This window comes from Astatotilapia calliptera, chromosome 4, assembly GCF_964374335.1.
Source record: "Astatotilapia calliptera chromosome 4, fAstCal68.1, whole genome shotgun sequence".
NCBI classification, from domain to species: Eukaryota; Metazoa; Chordata; class Actinopteri; order Cichliformes; family Cichlidae; genus Astatotilapia; species Astatotilapia calliptera.
In genome coordinates, this window is record NC_137425.1 from 7,114,737 (window position 1) to 7,134,185 (window position 19,449).

The 19,449-nt window shown below is 40.5% G+C and overlaps 2 protein-coding genes and 1 non-coding gene across 5 annotated transcripts in view; 1 reads left to right on the top strand and 2 right to left on the bottom strand.

The window, feature by feature from the left end:
- The first annotated feature begins 2,351 nt into the window (after positions 1-2,351).
- trnac-gca (transfer RNA cysteine (anticodon GCA)) lies at positions 2,352-2,423 on the top strand. Its single transcript has one exon. It is a non-coding gene; the product is annotated as a tRNA-Cys (tRNA).
- Positions 2,424-2,751: 328 nt separating this feature from the next.
- arl5c (ADP-ribosylation factor-like 5C) lies at positions 2,752-5,857 on the bottom strand. Its single transcript, XM_026164308.2, has 6 exons — positions 5,640-5,857; positions 5,226-5,286; positions 4,971-5,118; positions 4,561-4,644; positions 3,920-4,071; positions 2,752-3,758 (listed from the first exon to the last, which is right to left on the bottom strand). The coding sequence occupies exons 1-6, from the start codon at positions 5,683-5,685 to the stop codon at positions 3,710-3,712; spliced, it is 540 nt and encodes a 179-aa protein (XP_026020093.1). The 5' UTR covers positions 5,686-5,857; the 3' UTR covers positions 2,752-3,709.
- Positions 5,858-9,438: 3,581 nt separating this feature from the next.
- cacnb1 (calcium channel, voltage-dependent, beta 1 subunit) overlaps positions 9,439-19,449 on the bottom strand; it is a 39,365-nt gene continuing 29,354 nt past the window's right edge. For all 3 annotated transcript variants that reach the window (XM_026164305.2, XM_026164302.2, XM_080300155.1), the window contains 5 exons: positions 18,896-19,005; positions 15,044-15,195; positions 14,823-14,918; positions 12,909-13,094; positions 9,439-11,550 (listed from right to left, as the gene is read on the bottom strand). In XM_026164305.2, the coding sequence (XP_026020090.1) occupies positions 11,011-11,550; positions 12,909-13,094; positions 14,823-14,918; positions 15,044-15,195; positions 18,896-19,005 (1,084 nt within the window). In that variant the 3' untranslated portion in view covers positions 9,439-11,010. The remainder of the gene's footprint in view (positions 11,551-12,908; positions 13,095-14,822; positions 14,919-15,043; positions 15,196-18,895; positions 19,006-19,449) is intronic.

A 19,449-nucleotide genomic window follows, 5' to 3' on the forward strand; every position in this document is an offset into this window, starting at 1 on the left:
TTTTATTTTCTGACTTTTAGTTAAAGCTAAAGTGAAGCCTCAGACAGGAACCTTCCAAGCTCAATGGGTATGTTTCATAAAAGACATTTTGACATATCACCTTGGAAAAAAGAAAATAAGTGTGCAAGATTCAATTCAATTTCATTTGTGTAGTGCCAAATCACAGCAACGGTTTCATTAATAATAATACTAAAAATAGCATTATTATTAATAATAATAGAGGGAAAATCTTAACAATTACAGAATTTCCTATGAGCAAGCACTTGGCAACAATGAGAAGGAAGAACTCCCTTTTAACAGGAAGAAATCTCTGGCAGAACCAGGCACGGGTTAGGGGTGAATTGACAGAGATGAGAGAAACGAAGAGCAGAGAGAAACCAGGAATAACAAACAGGACAACTACAAAAGTTGATGACTGCAGCAGTGCAAAATAAAAGTATTGGGAGTGAAAAGGTATGTGCATCACGGAGAGTCTCACAGCAGCCTGAGGATAAAGATGCATGACTGGATAGCTCAGGGTCACCTGATCCAGCCTAGGCTATAACGTTCATCAAAGGGTTTATTTATGTGCTGTAATTCAAGTAGCTGTAGCAAAATGCTTCAGTTAAATTTGCTTGTGTCACTTGCGTGTGGATTTTTGTTCTGGTCACTTACAGCTTTCTTTGTCAGTTCTCCTTGCTTTGCATTTGCTTTCATTAGTATCACCTGTGTTGAATTATTAGTATAGTTTTTGGTATATATACTGTATGCACTGTTCCAAAACATAAAAGAACATTTAAATCACACATTGTTTCTTGATAAATAAAATATTCTACTTTTATTAACATGGACTGGGAAAGTTCACGAAGGCATAATGGTATTTTGCTGTCGTCAGTTATTGGAAACCCTCTGATTGCTGCCTTTGTCTGCGCTCCCATTTCCTCTTTTCAGTTGCCTATCTATTTCAGTTCCTGTTCTCGAGTCCTTGTTTTCTGTCCTGATGGTACTTTTCATGTTTCTAGGTATTTCCTGTGACCTTTTGGAATTTTTAGTTTGGCCTGATATGTTTTTAGTAGTATATCTGTGTTTATTTTAGCCTATTGATTTAAGTTTAAAAGTAACATTTATTTATATAATGCTTTTCAAGATAAAAAATCTCAAAGTTCTTGACAGCAGCATCAATAAAACTAACTTGTGGAAAGTCAAAATTAGGACACAACCACAAAAAACAGGACATCACAACATTCCAAGCAAGAGATGAACAGTCGAGTCCATTTTTTGAGAACAACTTTTTAGGAGTTAAGCCATGTTTCTTAAATGGAAAAATTAAAAAAGAGCAGGTCAGAGACTTGATGTGAACTTCAAAAATCAAAGATTGATCAAAAATTTACTCAGCTACTTGTGATAGTATGACACTATCACAGTGAACCAGTTTAGTATATGTTAAATACCAGCTACCACAACACAAGGTCCCATGATCAGCTGTATCGAGGGCTTCGCTGAGGTCCAACAAATCAAAGAGTAAGGGGACAAAAAGTCAACCTTATCCTATATATTTGTCCTTCACATGTGTGTATTTCAGTAACTTGAAGGTGGCATATCAGAATAAAAGTCTAAGAAAAATGTTATTTGGCAATCGAATGTGGACTTGAAAAACATTCCTTACTTGATTGCTCCTGTCAGCATGACCGTTTACAGTTGAAATTTTAAAAAGGACAGAAAAATTGTGGCTTCATGTCTAAAGAAAAAAATCCCAAACTCTGTGGTAGGTAAACATGTGTGACTTAAGACTTACACTGGTTGTTCCTCAGCCACAACGGGTACTTCAAAAATCACAAAGTCTTCAGCTGTGGTGATAGTCACACAGTGCTGAGGTGACCACAGTTTTCACTTCACAAAAAAGTCACTTCTGCACATCAATTTTTTCTTCATTTATGCTGAGTCATTGTTAAAACAGCTGATGATGTTTGCATCTAGAAGGATTGTTGTTGTATGTTTAATAACTTTCCGTGTGATGTTAAACCACGTGATGATGAAAGTGTGTAAGTTTCGTTGTTTTTTTTTTTCATTTTCTTTTTCTTTTTGCCTAAATAAATATGCAAACTTACCCCCTTTGTGCTTATTGTCACGAATGTGACGCGTGTTCTTATTCTCGCCGTCCAGTTACAGTGACAGCCATAAATGTAAACTCATTTCTCCCTCTAGCGGTCAGAAAACCGTCTATTATTTAGCGATTAAATACCACGCCTGTCGTCAAAATCAACTCGAATTTAGATTTTCGAGTGATTATGAAAAACAGAATGTCCAAAACAAGAACATAGAATTATTATTATTGTATCTAAAGCAGGAGCGGGCCGCTCGTCGTAGCGTGCGGGGGTATAGCTCAGTGGTAGAGCATTTGACTGCAGATCAAGAGGTCTCCGGTTCAAATCCGGATGCCCCCTAAAATCTAATTTTGCTCTTTTGCCAGTGAAAAACGCCACGTTTGTTGTTGAAGTCGTGTTAGTGCTATCGTAACGTTGTAGTTTAGGCGCTATTGTTTAATAAACAAGAAAAACGTTATATAGAACAAAGCGTGTCAATACGAAGCTGTCAAGCAGGACGAAAACAGTAAGACCACAGAGAAGATTCGTGAATGTAGTAAAGGAGGGTATACAGAGGGCTGGAGGGACAGAGACAAGGATGGTAAAGACAAAGGAAGCCAAAGGTAAACTAGCGTTAACAACCTCAATAGCATGCTGCCCATCGCTTATTAAAATAACAACACACACATAGCAATAATAACATTTATTAAAAAAAAATCAAACTATACAGTATGTACATTGCAAAATTATGACTCATAGCAGCTAGCGCCTTCTCCCATTCAAGAAATCGCTGTCATATGCAGTACACAGTCCAAGAGCATTAAAAAAAGAATAAATTAATATAAATATTCAGGTTTAATGAAGCTAAAATCATTTGCTGGCGTTAAATTAAATTTTAACATCAGATGCAGGCTTGTAGGCTTTTGCAACATTGCAGAAATCCTGAGAAGGAAAACCACAGCAGCTGCATAATGTTCTTTTGTTTGTTTTCTTTATAGTCTTACTGTTTGCTGGTAAACTGTGATGAATCAGTAGTTTGTGAACTAAGAACAAAAATCTTCATTTATGAGAACTAAGTCAAAATGAAATTAGGATTGTCTTGTTTTAAAGCGTCTGTGGAATCACTGGATCAGTTCTAGAAAATTAAGATACTAATAGGAAAATATATGACTTAGTGTTATAAATCATTGTCCTTTGTCAACCTGCCTTATTGTTTTCCTTTCTAATAATAAAATAATAACATTTTAGTCACTCTTGACAGTTAAAGTGGAACGTGATACTTCTGGTGAGGTAGGATAATTTGCCCAAACATTGTTCTCATTTACACACAGGCCACTTATGTCAATACATTACTAACACTTTCTCTCCCTCAGTGCACAACCTCCAGATTACTAAAATATAATCAAACAATCAAACAGTTTTTGAAGCTTGTCTGTTGTCATGTTTCCGAGGCTGAGGTACACACAACGCAGGTTTCTTCAGGATGTCACATTGTCAGTAAGTCATACTGTAGACGTGGTGAGGCAGTTTCTGTCACAGATGTTGTGGTCACAGGCTCAAAACACTGTAAATAATCCTGACACTGCGGCCTTTGCAGCGCCCGAGAGGCTGGTTCAGTTTCAGGACTTTTAATCCATTGTTTTCTTCTAGTTTGCCACAACCCGCGACTTCATCCAGTCCAGACTGGCAGGTAAACTGCAGGGAGAGATCAGAAGCATTTTGATAAGTGTTTCAAAGGCTATTATTTCAACAGAAGCAGTGGTATGCAGAGGCATGTTTCTGTTAGCTACGTCACATATTTGTGAAGGGTGAGTAATAGTCGGTGATACTGAGAGCTGGAGGTGCGTTAGACTCACCCCTCTCCTGTCAGGGCGCAGCAAGCTTGAACATGCCAGGAGTGTGTTGTGATGGAGTCGAGCGTGAGGAACTGGGAGATCTCTGCCGCTGTCAGGGAACCCTTCATGTCCTGTTTGTTGGCCAGGATAAGAACGGCTGCATTCTGTAGGTCCTAAAAAGAATTAAAAAATGGGTTACCGATACCGTGTCTGCACTCAGGTTCCACTGGAAACATGTGATGTTGTTCAAAACAAACAGCAACCTCAGCGGAACATAGAAACGCACAGACATGCTGACTATAAGAAGAAAGTTCCTCATCACAGTATGTCATGGGTGAGTAATCTGCTTTCACATCTATTACGCAATCAGTGTCTGTCTGAAAGCGGGAGGGAACGTCAAACACCAAAACACAAATGCCAAAAGAGGGCAGCTTCACAAAACAACAATGTGATTGTACGTCAAAGCAGCTCTCAAAGAAAACAGGCAAAACACTTCATATTTAAACAATAAAGCAAAGTATGATCAACCCTCCTCTACCTGTTTATCATCCGTAAGCAGTATTCAAATATGTTAAAAGGCACTTTTAATATAGTTATGACCAAGTAACTTCCCTAAATGTTTTAATAAAGTCAGTCTCTACGCTATGTTTTAAAGATCCTACCTCATGTGCGAGCATTCGGTGAAGTTCTTCTTTGGTTACAGTCAGTCGTTCCCGGTCAGTGCTGTCCACAACCAGAATGACGATCTGAAAGGGAAATAATAGTTATTAAACCTGTTATAAGGTTGTTCTTATCAGGACCCAATCTATGGGACGCTTGATTCATAAGAGGGAGCACAGCATGTCTACAATGCTCTATTAAAGATACAGTACCTGTAAACAATGGATCACAGGAAAAGTCATAAAACAGATGCAGGTGCATTAGCAGCCAGCACTTCAAAAGCTTTTACTTTCTCTGGATTTATTTTTGGGAACTGCTAATATCACTTCCAATGCACTTCAATGAAAGATTTACTGTGTTTTAAAAGTTTTTTAGAGATAGAAAGGATCTGAAGAGTGTAGGTGAGCCATACCTCTGTGTTGCCATAGTAGGAGTACCAGCTAGCTCGCAGGCTCTCCTGTCCTCCGATATCCCAAACCAAAAAGTGAGTCTTCCGAACGGTGATCTGTTCGACGTTGCTGCCAATAGTTGGTGATGTGTGGACGGCTTCTTTTGTCAGACTAGATGTATTTGAAAAAGGGAAAAGATGCATTTAGAATTAGATTAAACTGTGAGAACAGATTTTAAAAAACTGCTGAAAGACTCAGAAAGCAGTCAGATCACTCACAATTGATAGAGGATGGTCGTCTTCCCAGCATTATCCAAACCCACAATGATGACTTTGTGCTCTGTAGGAAAGTTAAACATGTTAAAGTTGCATGCTCACTGCAAATTCAGCCTCAAGGGATAAATGTACACACAGATAAGATAAAAGGCAAGTACATGAGGGTGATGTGCTGAACAGATTCACATCTCTTATCAAAAGACTGTTCTTGCAGTAAAACACGTCCAACACTTGGTTTAAGTGTCGTATATAAGAAAGGACTGAAACTTTACTGTGTCAGGAAATCAGTTTTTAGTAAGGTGATCAAACCACAATTATCACATATTACCCGATACACACCGACGGGCTTTTATAATTCATCTAAACAGCAACAATGCAGGCATAACAAGACGAACACAAGAATTAAAGCACATGTACCTTTGTCCCCGAACACAGCCATCATCTTAGACAGCAGATAGCCCATGTTCAACAGGTGTGAGTGCTAGATGAGCGATGAATACAAAAGAAATCCAGAGGAAGCAGACTTCAGTATCGATTAGAAGCTGACTGTCAGACTGACTCTGCTGCGGGATCTATTATCAGTTTCTGCCTCGGCATACCATTTGTGGGCGGCGCTTCCTCCTCAGAAAGTCTGCACCTTTTGCCGAGTGAGTCACGAGCAGCGTAGATAGTAATGATGGTGCGTTCAGTGCTGTGGGGAATACAAAACGTGGGCCGGTGAGGGATTCGCCAAGGGCTAGATTATCCACAAAGTAAGTTGGGGTTTGTGTGGGACGGTGTGGATTATGTTACAGATGCAAGTGGGTAGGCTGTTTTTTCTTTCCTTTTTTTTTGTTTAAATAATTGTAAGTTAAAGATTTTGCTCAGATGAGATTTTCCCAACATCTTAAAAGCATCACTGGAAGACTGAGATTGTTTTGGAGTCATGTGTGGTCGTCTTTGTACTTTCACACATTTACTTGCTTGTGTTTTTAGTAGGGATGCTGTCACAGATCAGCACATATCTTTTTGTTGCACGAGTGTGAGAGAGGTGTTCACTATTATATAGAGCCAATTAAATTGTGAGACGCTGACTCCATAATTGAGAATATTAGTGAAATACTGGGCTGTACCAAATAAATGGGGCACCCTGTCACCCTGGACAGAAATATTGTCCTAGCTGTAATACAATATACCCTGGCATTTCTATATTCTACTATATAGAATTTTATTTATTCTACCCTCATTTTAACAAAGTGGAAAAAATATAGAAATAGCAGCCGCCCTTGCCCATAATTTCCTTTGGGATTAATAATATTTCTGATTCTGATTCTTTGTATATGTGATTATTTACTTTGGGGTAATAAAGTAATTTAAGGCATTTAAGATTTTATTGTTTTGCTTTGTTTTTATTTGGGCCAAATATTCTAAATATATTTTAAATGTCTCCCAAATCGCTTTCTTTGCCCCGTTCATTGTGTAGTGACCTCTTTATCAGGTCTATAGAAAACTACTTGTGCTCCAAACTGAGGAAGAATATGTTTGTAAAAGCCGAATAAGTACCGAAAAATCCTAGATAAATCATCGTTCGTCATCACGAGATATTAGCGTACATTAAATGCAATTTATTTACCTCCTTAAATATCGAAAATGTGAGCTCACCTATAGTCCCTGAAGGCAACCTACAAGTCCTGCCACACCGACGGCACGAGTGGGATAATGACGCAGTCGGTGACACGCGTATGTCCGGTCTATATATGGAAAGAGAAGTAAAACTATGTACCTTCCTTTCTGAGAAACCACAGAACTTATCGGCCTGTAAAAACCAACAGAAAGCAAAACTGGCTTCAAACAAAGAATTCCCCGGGATTTCCACTGAACCGTCCAAGCAATTTTATATCAGTTCTACTCTCAACTCTCCAGTTACACAATCACAACACTGATGACCTCTTTGCATATTAGGGCCTCTGATCTGACAGATTTGTCTTAATTTCAAACCCATAAGAGATTCAGTAATGAGGCATACTTATATTCACCTCAGTCAAAGTATTGTACCTGTATTTATTTCCCTATAATTTATTTATAGCTTGAAGTGTTTTAAGTGAAATTAATTGCCAGGTTTCATTCTGGAAATAAATGTATATTGAAGGTGAAAGGCATTTTCTTTAGTTTATTGAGGTAAAAGTAATCACATAAGCACACTTTCTCATCAGGAATACAGTTATGGTATCTGTTATCTTCATCATCATCATCATCATCATTTTTATTATTATTGTGATTATTACCGCTGCACATTTCTTTTCCACTATAATTAAGCATTTAATGTTACCTTATCACTCTCCAGTATTTCTGTTTGCTACATTAAAGGATCTACGATGTGATTTTTTTAAATTAACTTGCATGTCAGACAGTATATACTTGAAATTAACTCTGCTTTATAACCGTGATATGGTCCTTATTGTTAATACAGATGATCAGATAACAGTCATCAGAAACACTTTGAAAGATGTCATTCCACATGTGTACACTTCAAAATCTGAAGCAGTGATACTGCAGATAACTTTTTGTGTTTTTCTTTAAAATTATCCTGCTTTAACTATAATAATGGAAGTTTACCCTTAGTTTTAGTTATACATGCAAACATGTGTTACATATTTGTTCTGTCCCGTTCTGTCAGTTTTTAGCAGTTTGTTATTACAGTCATTTTGACCCTGTTGAGCAACGCTCTGATGTAAGTCTCACATTTCGATTTACAGATGGAAACCGTGTCTCAGGTCTGTGACAGTTTGTCCTGTGCAGAGCATCAGCTCGACGATGACAAAAACCACATCCTGGAGTGAGCCAGCTGCACTTCATAACTGCACTTCAGAAAATGCAGGTGTTTTGAAATGTGCTGCAATTTGACACGAGTATTTTGGAGATTACGTTTCTGTGAATACAAAGTGAAACTGTTTTTTTTATTCTCAGAATCTGTCAACATTCTTGTGGCTCATTGTTTTGCAGGTTTACACCCAGCAGAAGTATGGGATAGTTTCTACATTCAGGGTGGTGTTGGCTTTTTTTTTTTTTTTAAATAAGACAGTCATATGAAAAAGCTTAGTACAACCTGATGAATCAATAGCTTGTATAACTACCTTTAGCAAGAATAATGCAGAGTAGTTGTTTTCAGCACGACTTTGTTAGTCTCTTGCATCATTATAGAGAAATTTTGGCCCACTCTTCTTTACAGCATTGCTTCTGCTCATTGGGGTTTGCAGGGATTTGTTTTTGCACAGCTTTTTAAAGGCCTTAGGTTGATTCAACAAGTCGATTCTGTTCCTTTTCAGGCATTTGCTACTGCACTTGGGATTATTATCCTGTTGCATGACCTTGTTTGGTCCAACGTGTAGCTGTCAGACAGATGGCCTCACATTTGTGTCCAGAATATTTTCGTATACAGAGGCGGTCATGGTTGACTACATGGTTGGTGCCCAGGTCGTGTTGCTGCAAAAACAAAATAAGCACAGTTTCCCCCTCCTCCACCACTGTGCTTCACAGTTGCTATGATGTTTTTGTGCTAAACTGGTGGTGTGCATTATGGGTAAACATTCCCACATTGGTCCCATCTATCCAAAGGTCATTATTCCACAACTCTTGTAGCTTGTTCAGATTCATCTTTGTGAAGCTATGATACTGTGTTCTTTTTAGAGAGAAGAGGCTTTCTGTTGGCGAACTTTCAATTCATACCCTTCTTTATTCTAATTCTAATTATTCTATGATGCACTTTAGCATTTAGCATTGCTAACAGAAGCCTGTCAAGTTTGAGATGTAGCTCTTGGGTATTTTTCTGACATGGGGCAAATTTGTTGAGACATCCATTCCTGGAGAAATTGTGGCATTGTGTTAACACCCAGCTGAATGCTCCAGACCAGCAAACTATCAAAATATCTGCTTCCACAGAGGTGCTGATGATTAATTAATTAAGTGCATTTGATTAGCAGTACCTGGCTGCTACTTACCCTCTTAATTCCTATGGAAGCAGCAAGCCTGTCTTTTGCTTTTCATATCAATTTTGACTAATTATCATGTAATTTATTGAAAAACTAATCTACTCTATGATTTGTATTGAACTATGTGTTCACATGTATCCAGTGGAATAAACAACACGACGCAGACATACACGTGCAGACATTTAGCATTTTTGACAGCTGTTTTTGTTCATCACATCTCACTGTAACAATGAAATGACACAATGGCATTTTCTTATTCGATTTTTAATTAAAATACGAATTTATCCACAGATTAAAAATGAAAGGCAGAAAAAGCAAAATGTAGCTACAATCAGGCACCAATGATACATGTTATTTCATCATTTTAACAATTGCGATAACGCAACAATAACATTATTTACTGATCATTATTTAATATTTATTTATTCAACTGAAGACGGGGGTGGGCCAAAGCAGCCTACCAAAGACATTCATGAATTCTCCATTATAGATAACTGTGTAAAGACCAAAGCTGATCCTATCCCCCCCACTGCCCACTTTATACTCCTCTCACTAGCTCACAAGAACTGAAGATTGAAAAAAATAATGCAAATGTTCACTGAAAAAAACAAAAACCCAACACTAATTCAGTCAGAAATCAGGAGTAAGAAGAGAGTGGTATTTAATATTAGACAAGCGAGCTGTTTGGGTGGAAGTTCGAAGTGATTAACCACACGTACAAGTACTTTTTATATAACTGTTAGCCCTGAAAAACAGACGACGAAGCTGGTGCAAAGAAAAAAGAGATGAGCAACGAGCTGGGACGGAGCAGCCACGAGACACAAAGAGACAGAGATATGGTATGAAAACGAGTGTAACAAGAGTTAAGACATCCCACCGCAGCAGCGGCGGACATGGCTTGGCGAGACATTCCGGCACTTGTGATTGGAGTTTTCTTGAAATAAGGGGTGGGAGTGACTAAGGCAGGACGTTTCGTTCACACAACTACTTTGAATCTGCACCACATTTGGAAACCAGAGAACAACTGGAGGTGCCCTCAGCACCCATGAAGAAGAGGATAACAGAAATGGGAGGACTGGGTCAGACATATACAGTCAGGTATGGTGACTGAACCAGGTTAGGGAAGAAGTAAACATCTTTGGAGTGTATTATTCATTGTTATCGCACTGACATGAGTATAGCAACATTGATAAATTTACGTGCTAAAATATGGCAACTTCTCCACCAACTTTTTAAGGTCTGGGTGATAAGAAAGTGGAGGTGAGAGACTCAAAACTTCTGGATATCAGTATGGGAGGAAACCCTGAAAGCCAAAAGCACTGAGTGAGCTTAAGGTAAAGAGAAACCCTGACACTGTACGTACATGGGAACCGTGACATTAGACCCTGTTTAAGACTGCAGAGGACAGACGTGATACACTACGGCTCTACCGACCTTTGCACTTTACAATCGAAGAGAGGATCGAATCATACAGATCAGAGTCGTAACAATTACTGTCCTTGTGCTGTGAGTATAGAAATCCATGATATTCATGCAGTATTAACATAAGAAACAAAAAAGACCAATATTATTTTTTCTAAATGTAAATAAACTGAATTACAAGAAGAACTTGATGAGAATGGCATCTGGCAGTTGATGTATTTCTTTACATTGTACTGGGATGTAAACAGATTTTTTTGTTAGCCTGACCGGCATGGCCCCAAACCTACACTTCAGTTCCTGTTGAACCCAAAAACCAGAGCATTTCCCCTCCATCCCCTCCTCTCCCTCTGTCCTCAGTCTGTCCAGGGGCTTCCTTGGCTCTGTGGTATGATGACCGTTCAGCGGATGTAGACGTCCCTCCCCCAGTCATCCTGGTTCTTGTTGCGGCTCATGTTGGCCCCTGTGTCCACAGGATCCTGGCAGTAACGCTCCCTCAGCTTGGCACGTCCATGCGGATGTGTCTGGCTCGGCATCGGAGGGTGGTTTCGGTTTTCCTGGTCCGGCTCGGCACCTTCGTCTTCCCAGGAGGCTTGTCGGCCGAGATGCTGCGCCAGGTGGAGGCGGCTGCCCCCACTTCCTCGGTAGGGCTCAGGCTCCTCATAGGGGTCGGTCTCAATGTCCATGCAGGAGTCACCGGCCTCGGTGTAGGCCGAGTCCCGGCTGCCCTGGGTCTCCGAGTCGAAGGTGTCTTGCCGTGAAAGGCCTCGCCCGCTGCCTCCTCGTAGCTGGCCACGAGAGGAGCGCAGGTATGCTTGCTGCTGGTGCTGCTGCTGGGGCTTCCCTCCCAGGTCTGTCTGATAGTCATGCAGCGTGCCGCTCCCACCACACTCTGTCAGAGGCCCTTCCCGCTTCTGCTCACCATGCACCAAGTACGCCCCCTGCAGCGAGCCGCACCCATGCCACACGAAAAGCATGCAGAGACACAAACAGCACACCAAGGTGTCAGCAGTTAATTAGCAGGGTTAGCAGACAGGGCAGAAAGAACAAAGATGCATACTTGTTCTAGCTTAAGAATCCATGACTTTAAAGGCATTAGTGCTGAAGATACTTATATGAAACACATTCCACATTAACATTGTGCATACTCACACTAGTCTATACTCAAACAACACAATTTAATCAGTAAGTAGAAATTGTTTAGTTCTGCTAATTGACTGTTATAAAATGATGATATCAACCTACAAACGAAAACAGATCCCAGCAACTTATAAAGAAGCTAAACTATATATCTACAATTACAATAGTGCCATCTGCTGGCTGTTTGAGCTCATGGCAGAACAAAGCAGCAAAATGATATAGCTCACATGTTTATCCTGAAACAGTTTTCCTTAAATTTAAAAATTCAATCCAGTTTGAATCTTTTTTTAAAAAATACTTTTCATTCATTTTTGTCAAGGATCCCTGCATAATTGTGTCCATTCGGTGCAAGACTGTCGCTTGTGTGCCATGTAATTAATCTGACAGCATGCAGCTCATGTTAGCTGATAAGGAGCCAGTAGCAACTGAAGAACAGAATGAAAACTGATTAGTATTTTGCTCTCACTCTTAAGATAAATTGATTAAACCGGACAGAGTGTTAGCAACAGCCTCCACCAAACTAAGCGTTTCTATTTGAAGAGGCGGACATGACTTGCTGTTTTCAGGGGTGGTACCATGGCAACAGAGAGGAGGACAGCAAACTGGATTTCAGCCTCTAGAAGCGCTGAAGAAAAGGAGGCCACAGAGCTGCAGAGGGCAGGGTGGGGGCAGCAGACGCTATTTTACGTCTGATTACAGTAAAATAGAAGGGATTGTGGGGGCAGAGGTACCTTCTGAGGTTATTCCTTGAGTCCAGTGTGCTTTCAGCTGAGCTGTTTTCACAGTTTTAAACAGTGCACAGAAGGAAAAGCTGACCTGCTAACATGCAGACTACATCATTTTTACTCGTAGGTGTTCTTAGGCTAGCTGTTCATGTGTGGAAAATTGGATCCTTGTTGGTTCATTTGGGTGTTAATTTCTTGCACAGATGTATCTGCGGTTTCCTTTATACAGCATAAACAGGCTATTAGTGCACTCCTACTCCAGGGTAAAAGGAACAGGCTGCTGAGTTTGGGTTGAGTTGCCGGAGTCGCCCCCCACCCCCCTGTGCTACTGGACTTCAGAGAGCATGTTCTTCCTCTTTCCCCTCAGTGGCTACAGTGCCGTCCATGTCAGGCCACGGATCCATATTTCTGCGCAGGGAGGTGAGGACCTGTACCTGTAGGTTGGAGACGGGCTCTGGGGAGGCAGCCAGGGCTGCCGTAGCCATGGTACGATTCAGCAGAGGGTTGGGAGGGTTGCTGCTTGGAGGGTGTGTTGCCTTCCAGTAGGCTTCAAGGTAGTCAGCCAGGTGTTCGCAGGCATCCTCCAGCTGGTTCTCATCCAGGATGATGTCAAATAATTCCTGCAACAAAAAACAGCTCTTCATTTATTTCACTGTACCAAAGTGAATTTTCCTTCTGTCTTTACATGAATTCTAGTAACAGCCAATTGTTTTATCACAAAACCATCTGCTCCGCCTTTCAAGACATCATATGTAGAATGCCTCAGCATTTAAGCAAGTGGTAACTCTATCTGAAAAATTATGCCAGTGGTGAGAAAGGAATTAGTAGCCATTTGAGGCTAACCCAACAAAAGAGTCAGGCATTTAAAAAAAAGGTATTAAAAAGCAGATTTACGGTTTGCTGGAAAAAACTGTTTATATCTAGCTTTCCCTTTCATAACAGCTGTATGGTATTTTATTTTATTTTATTGAAGTCACTGTTCCCCCTCACCTGAATTCTAATGGGGAAGTTCGACTGTAAATTACACTAAAATATACAGTTTGATAATGAAAAACTTAAACAACCATATTTCTGATCAGTTCTTTCAGTGAGAGTTCAACCGAATGTAGTTATTCGGTTCACTGCAGTTTAGTGCTTCTGCAGAAATCATGGCAACCAGCATCACAGGGGAAGACAGTGAATGATGTGGCCTATGGAGGTCAGCATTTTCAACTTTTCTTTAAGCCTAGGTAGCATGTGCAGCTAGTTTTAAAGCAAGACCCTACTTGAAAATTGCAAAAGGAGCGGAAGTACGTTGTGGATATGTGAGCTCACAGTCAACATGAGTTCATTAAGCCACTTCTGAACCTAAAGAAAATGCCTCTCCATCTGTCTTCTGTTTTGCCTCTGAATTCTACAAGATATTTTTGGCATTTTTATAACTTGTTTTTTTTTTATTTATAAATATGCAAACACCACACACTTACATCCAACCTAGAGTAAGTTAGGTGTCACCAATTAATTTAACAAGCATGTATTTGTATTGTTAGAGGATGCAGAGAACATGGAAACTCCAAACAAAAAGGCAAAGCTGTGAGGCAGCACTGCTGACTACTGAATCATCGTGCCGCCCTTAGAACCCGCTCGTTCAAAAAAACTGATATGGAGGTGGACAGAACTCAAAATGCATTGTCCTAAACCAATGGCTGACACAACAGCCATATACAGACTATGGTCTCTATGCTCCTCCACACACAGCGACAGGGAACCAGCTGGGATGATGACTAAATATTACTCAAGACAGAACGATCAGGTCTATCGTAAAAGCATAACAGGCAGCCTGTTAAGGAGCGATTCTATAGCTCTGTGCCAAAAATGTATCATTTGTTAGCAAAGCCTGAGAGTAGCTCATTTATTGCTCTGTAAAATCATGTCAAAGTCCGCTCATGTAAAGATAGATGCATAAGTGTTATTCTGTAAAACCGGAAAGTACTGTGATATAAGTTTTTACATCTTTTCCTGAAATCCATCCAAGTAGGTTTTATGCCTAAACCCCCAAAAAACTGTGATGGAAAAAGCACTTGCCAAGTGCTTGCTCATAAGGTGTAGTCTGATTGTTATTTTTGTAGGGCCCCCACTCAGAATAAAAGCAGCCGTTGTTGGATGAGGGGCAGTATAAATAAAATTGAATTAAACTGAATTGAGGGCCTCGAACCTGTCTTCTTTCAGCTGTTAATCGTCAGATACCGTTGGAAAATAATCCCAAAGGGGTACTTGATGAGTTCAAATTCATTTGACTGAGTGTCAGGGTGTGATGAGCCGGGGATGAGAATATGTTAAAAAAGCTCAAGTCGCAAAGCAAAACTCACAGGTGGGCACTGAGCCAGCTTGTCTGCTGCAACCATCTGCACGTTTAAGTGTTTAGCCTGGGACTTCCCTCTGGATTTAATGAGCCTCTGGAGAACCTGCAGGGAGATAGCAGAGCACTGAACTGAAACAATATTTACTGCTATCAGAATCAGAAGACGGTAGAGTCATTCCAAAATTAAGTATGAGAATCGGTTTAAATGAATGAATGAAACAGGCATACCTTAGGGGAAGCTATTTTGATATAAACAATGATGGGAGCCAGGGAAGTCTTAGCCAGTTGAGAGGGGTGGTTAATGGTGTCGGCATCCAAAGCAACAAGCTGGAGAGTTCGGGCCAGCTCGAAGATACGCTCGATCTCACTCTGCACCTCAGCTGAATGCCCAGGAAACAGACAAGACACGTGAATACAGTGAGACAACAAAACAGATACATGATCTCTGTTTGAAGAGTTAAAGCACTGCATGTGAGCCAATCTCCCTTAACTTTGTGCAAAAGTACATAACAGACGTGTTAGTTCTTACTCATGCATGTCGGAGTTAAGAGGAAAACAAAACAGCTCCAAGCGTATGAATCAGATTGGACCACAGTTAAAAGTTCCATTTATGCACAGCTAAATGGAGCGCTCGAACATCCTCATTCTCCTGCCCCCTCCTGACATTTCAGATATGTATTTAATGCTTTTTTAAAAGGTGCAGAGAAAGGAGGCACTTAAGAATGAGATGCCTGTGGTACTTGAAATAACTTACAATAAGGGCACAAGTTCTCACCATGTAACTAAAACAGAAACATCAACGACAAAAAAACAACCAAACAAACAAAAAAAACAACCTCATTAAATAGATGAAGTGGAACATTAGTTGTTTTGTTAGCACTAATAGGCACAGCGGTAATTATACTATCAGGTGCACCACTCAAGGCTGTAGAATGCTGAACGTTGTGTTCATTGTTCCTCAACAGCAGCCTATAAAAGCTGGTTATTTAGCATTTCGAAGACAGCTCCACCTTTTCATCAGCCTGTCGACGTGTAAGGAGCGAGATTAAAACCGAAAACCAGAATGTTCCTCGTCTGTCTGGTCAACCCTCAGCGCCTCCGAGGTGTCTGTGCGCTGCCAACCCAAGTGGCAAAGAGAGATAACAGGGGCAAGGCAATCTGCACAGAGACGTGGCCCGCACATTTCAGCAGCCTCCAGAGGGCTAAAGGATAGAGAATTAAAGCCGGAGGCGAAACGGGGTCTCTGCAGAATGACAAGAGACGTGAACTTTTAAGTTGTACAAAGAAACAGCAGCCAAGGTTTCCATTAACCTCGACAAAGCCTTCTGCGAATTTGGATTTAACTTCAGAGAGACGTTTGCTCCCCCGTGATGACAAGAGTGAATTTAAAAGGCAAGGTCCAGCTGCAATAGATGCTATCCTTGGGTATGACTGAAGATAAACAGCATTATGAGTCACAACATAAGGGTGACAGCAGGATGGGAGAGTATCGTCTTCCCTCTCTGCTACCAGCCGCTCTGCTGCCCTCCCACGGATCTCTTCCTGCTTGGGTTTTGTAATTGGTTTCTTTTTGTTAAGAGACTACAGGCTGTCACACAGAAGTATGAGGAACAGAGAAACTGACAGGCAAGCAGACAGGCAGACAACGATGTATGAGCAGATGATGAATATAGTTAGAAGAAAAAGGGGAGGGGAAGGAAAGAGAAAGAGATGCTTCATTGTTTTGTTGCGGGAAGAGCATACGTACCCAGTACGTCTGAATCAAAAGACAGAGGAGGAAGAGGATGGGTGGTGGGAGAGAAAGGGGGGAGGATGGGTGTAGACAGGATGAAGAGAGAGAGGAGGCCAGATCAGACTCAGGCAATCAGAGCAGGTGTAAAAAGAAAATAAGTGACAGTCTCGTGTCTTTGGATGATACACCTCAAACTTGAAACTGAAGTACGTTAACTGCTAGAACTGATCGTTAGTAATTATCTAACCTAAAATATTCCGATTTATCATGTATACATTTGAAAGAAAAGTCCTCCATGTGATGTCACTGATAACCACACCTCTGACAACACAGATGCTGAAATGTTTTTCTCAAACATTCAGCTTCAAGAGCTTCATTTTGTGCTTGAATACAGACAGTATGCTATTTTACACATATTCTTAATGTGTAAAGCTTAAAAGATATTAAGTCTGATGATTTTCTACATTTGTCTTTTTATTAAGAAGTCAAATAAAAAGACTAAACCCAGCTACAGACTGATCCATATTTTAAGAAGTCTGTCTTTAAGTCTTTAAAGTTGATATTTGTATGAAGAAGAGTGTGACTGTTGTCTAAAGCAGCGGTCCCCAACCTTTTTTGCGTCACGGACCAGTTTATGCCCGACAATATTTTCACGGACCGGCCTTTAAGGTGTCGCGGATAAATACAACAAAATAAAACTAGTACCGGTACCGAAAAAAAGAAGATTTATTCATAATACACGTGAAAAGACCCAGGAAAACCGAGTTAACGATAAAAACGATAACAAAATAACGCTGAAAACCGATAAAAACCCTGAAAACTATACATTTCACACCTGAGCCTCAACTCTCGCGGCCCGGTACCAAACGACTCACGGACCGGTACCGGTCCGAGGCCCGGGGGTTGGGGACCGCTGGTCTAAAGACTACAAGTTATAGCTCACCCCATAATCAAATATATTAACTTGTGTAGTGCCTGCAGTGCTTTTTATTTATCTAGGCCATTTCTCTGTGAGCTCCTCAGATCTCAAGATACCAGCCCTTGTGCGTGATGCTTACCTGTTATCTCCAAGGTAAATTGGCCATAGGTATGAGGGTGAATGATTGTTTTTTCTCTGTGTCAACCTTATGACAGACTGGCACCTTATTCAGTTGCCCTATGACAGCTGGGATACGCTCTAACCCCCCACGACCTTGATTTGGATAAGTGGCAGATGGATGAATGGATAGAAGTTCTAAAAAATGCTGAAAAGCCCAACGATCATATGACACCGTATGAGCAAGCATTTAGTGACAGTGGAGAGTAAGAACTCCTTTTTAACAAGAAGAGGCCTCAAGCAGAACCAGGCTCAGAGAGGGGCAGCCATTGGCAGTTGGCATTTGTTTGTGCACAGCTTGTTTAAGGCACTGGCGGGATTTCAGTCAGGTGGAGGTCTGGACTTTGACTGGGCCACTGCAACACTTTTATGCCTTTTTGGTCATTCTGTTGCATGACCTGATTTTGGCCAACCGTTAGCTGATGGCAGATGGCTTCACATTCGACTTTAGACTTCATGATCGATTCAATCACTGCCACCACTGGTGCTTATGGATTTGATTAGCAGGATCTGGCAGCTACTTTCCCTCTTAAGTCCTACATAAGCAGTATTTTCACATGACTGTAGATAAAACTGCTTATAACAAGACTTCTGGACATATTTTGGGAACTGGGTCATGACTGAGGGAAATTTAAGCTGAGTGCCATCTAGTCTCATTATATGCAAGCGAGGGCAGACACCTTTAAAATCTTAAAAAATGGCAAATCACCATAACAACCTAGATGAATAATTGGCACTACGGACAAGAGGAAAATATGTAAATGTGATTTTGGGGTCAGTCATCCCTTTAATCATTTACAAGTCAGCTTGTGTGAGATATGTCCACACACAGAAACACACTGTCTTTTTGATCAGTCCAACATTCCCTGTGTGGCTGATATAAAATAGCAAATGCAATGTTTCTCCTGTTTTAGTAACATTTGCTAAAAATGTAATTTCCCAGCTGCTGTTGAGTATTTAAAAAACAACAACAACAACAACAACAACAACAACGCAATATTAATGGACTCTTGTCTGTCTAAATAAAAGAGAGACACACTTAAAGAAATATAGATATGAAGGACAGTGAAAGATGTTCAGTAACATGATGTGATGAACAAAAATACATTACACTAATATTCTCCCTAAACTTTAATATGTCAGCTGTTGAAAGAGTAAAAATTAAATCCTAATTGTCACGAACTGTCTGCGTTGCGTTTCTCAGTGTGATTCTGCCTGTTGTGGTTTGTGGATAACAAAAGCGTCCTCTTACCCAGGCTCGAGCGGGTACTGGAGCGCTCAATGATAGTGTGTTTGCTCGGGTTGTTGAGGACTGAACGTTTGGCCAGAGAGATGTCTGCTGTCACCCGTGTGATGGATATCCTGAAACAGAGAGCCAGCACATTACTGGGTCAGTAAAAAGAAACCTATTAAATTTAGAGTCTATCATGGCTGCAAGGGTGTGTCCAGAGGGGGGAGGGGCATGGAGTGACACAGAAATATGATTGGCCTTCCTTTGTACCGCCAACTAGACTAGCGTACTGTTCATCTTTCAATCCTCAATATCAGTGGATGAAGGCATAAATAGGACATCTAAAGTAACTACAAACACTTACTCATATACAGTTTTATTGTACTTTTATTTTATTTAAGCAATTATGTTACAGTGCTTTCCACTTCTAATGCAAATACTGATCTCTGTAATCCATCTCAGGCTATAGCATTTAAGGGATATACACCTTAATGAATCAATATTATGATCCAGTAATGTCATGTACACTGATGGGCCACTTTATTAGGTACAACTGTTCAACTGCTCACTAATCG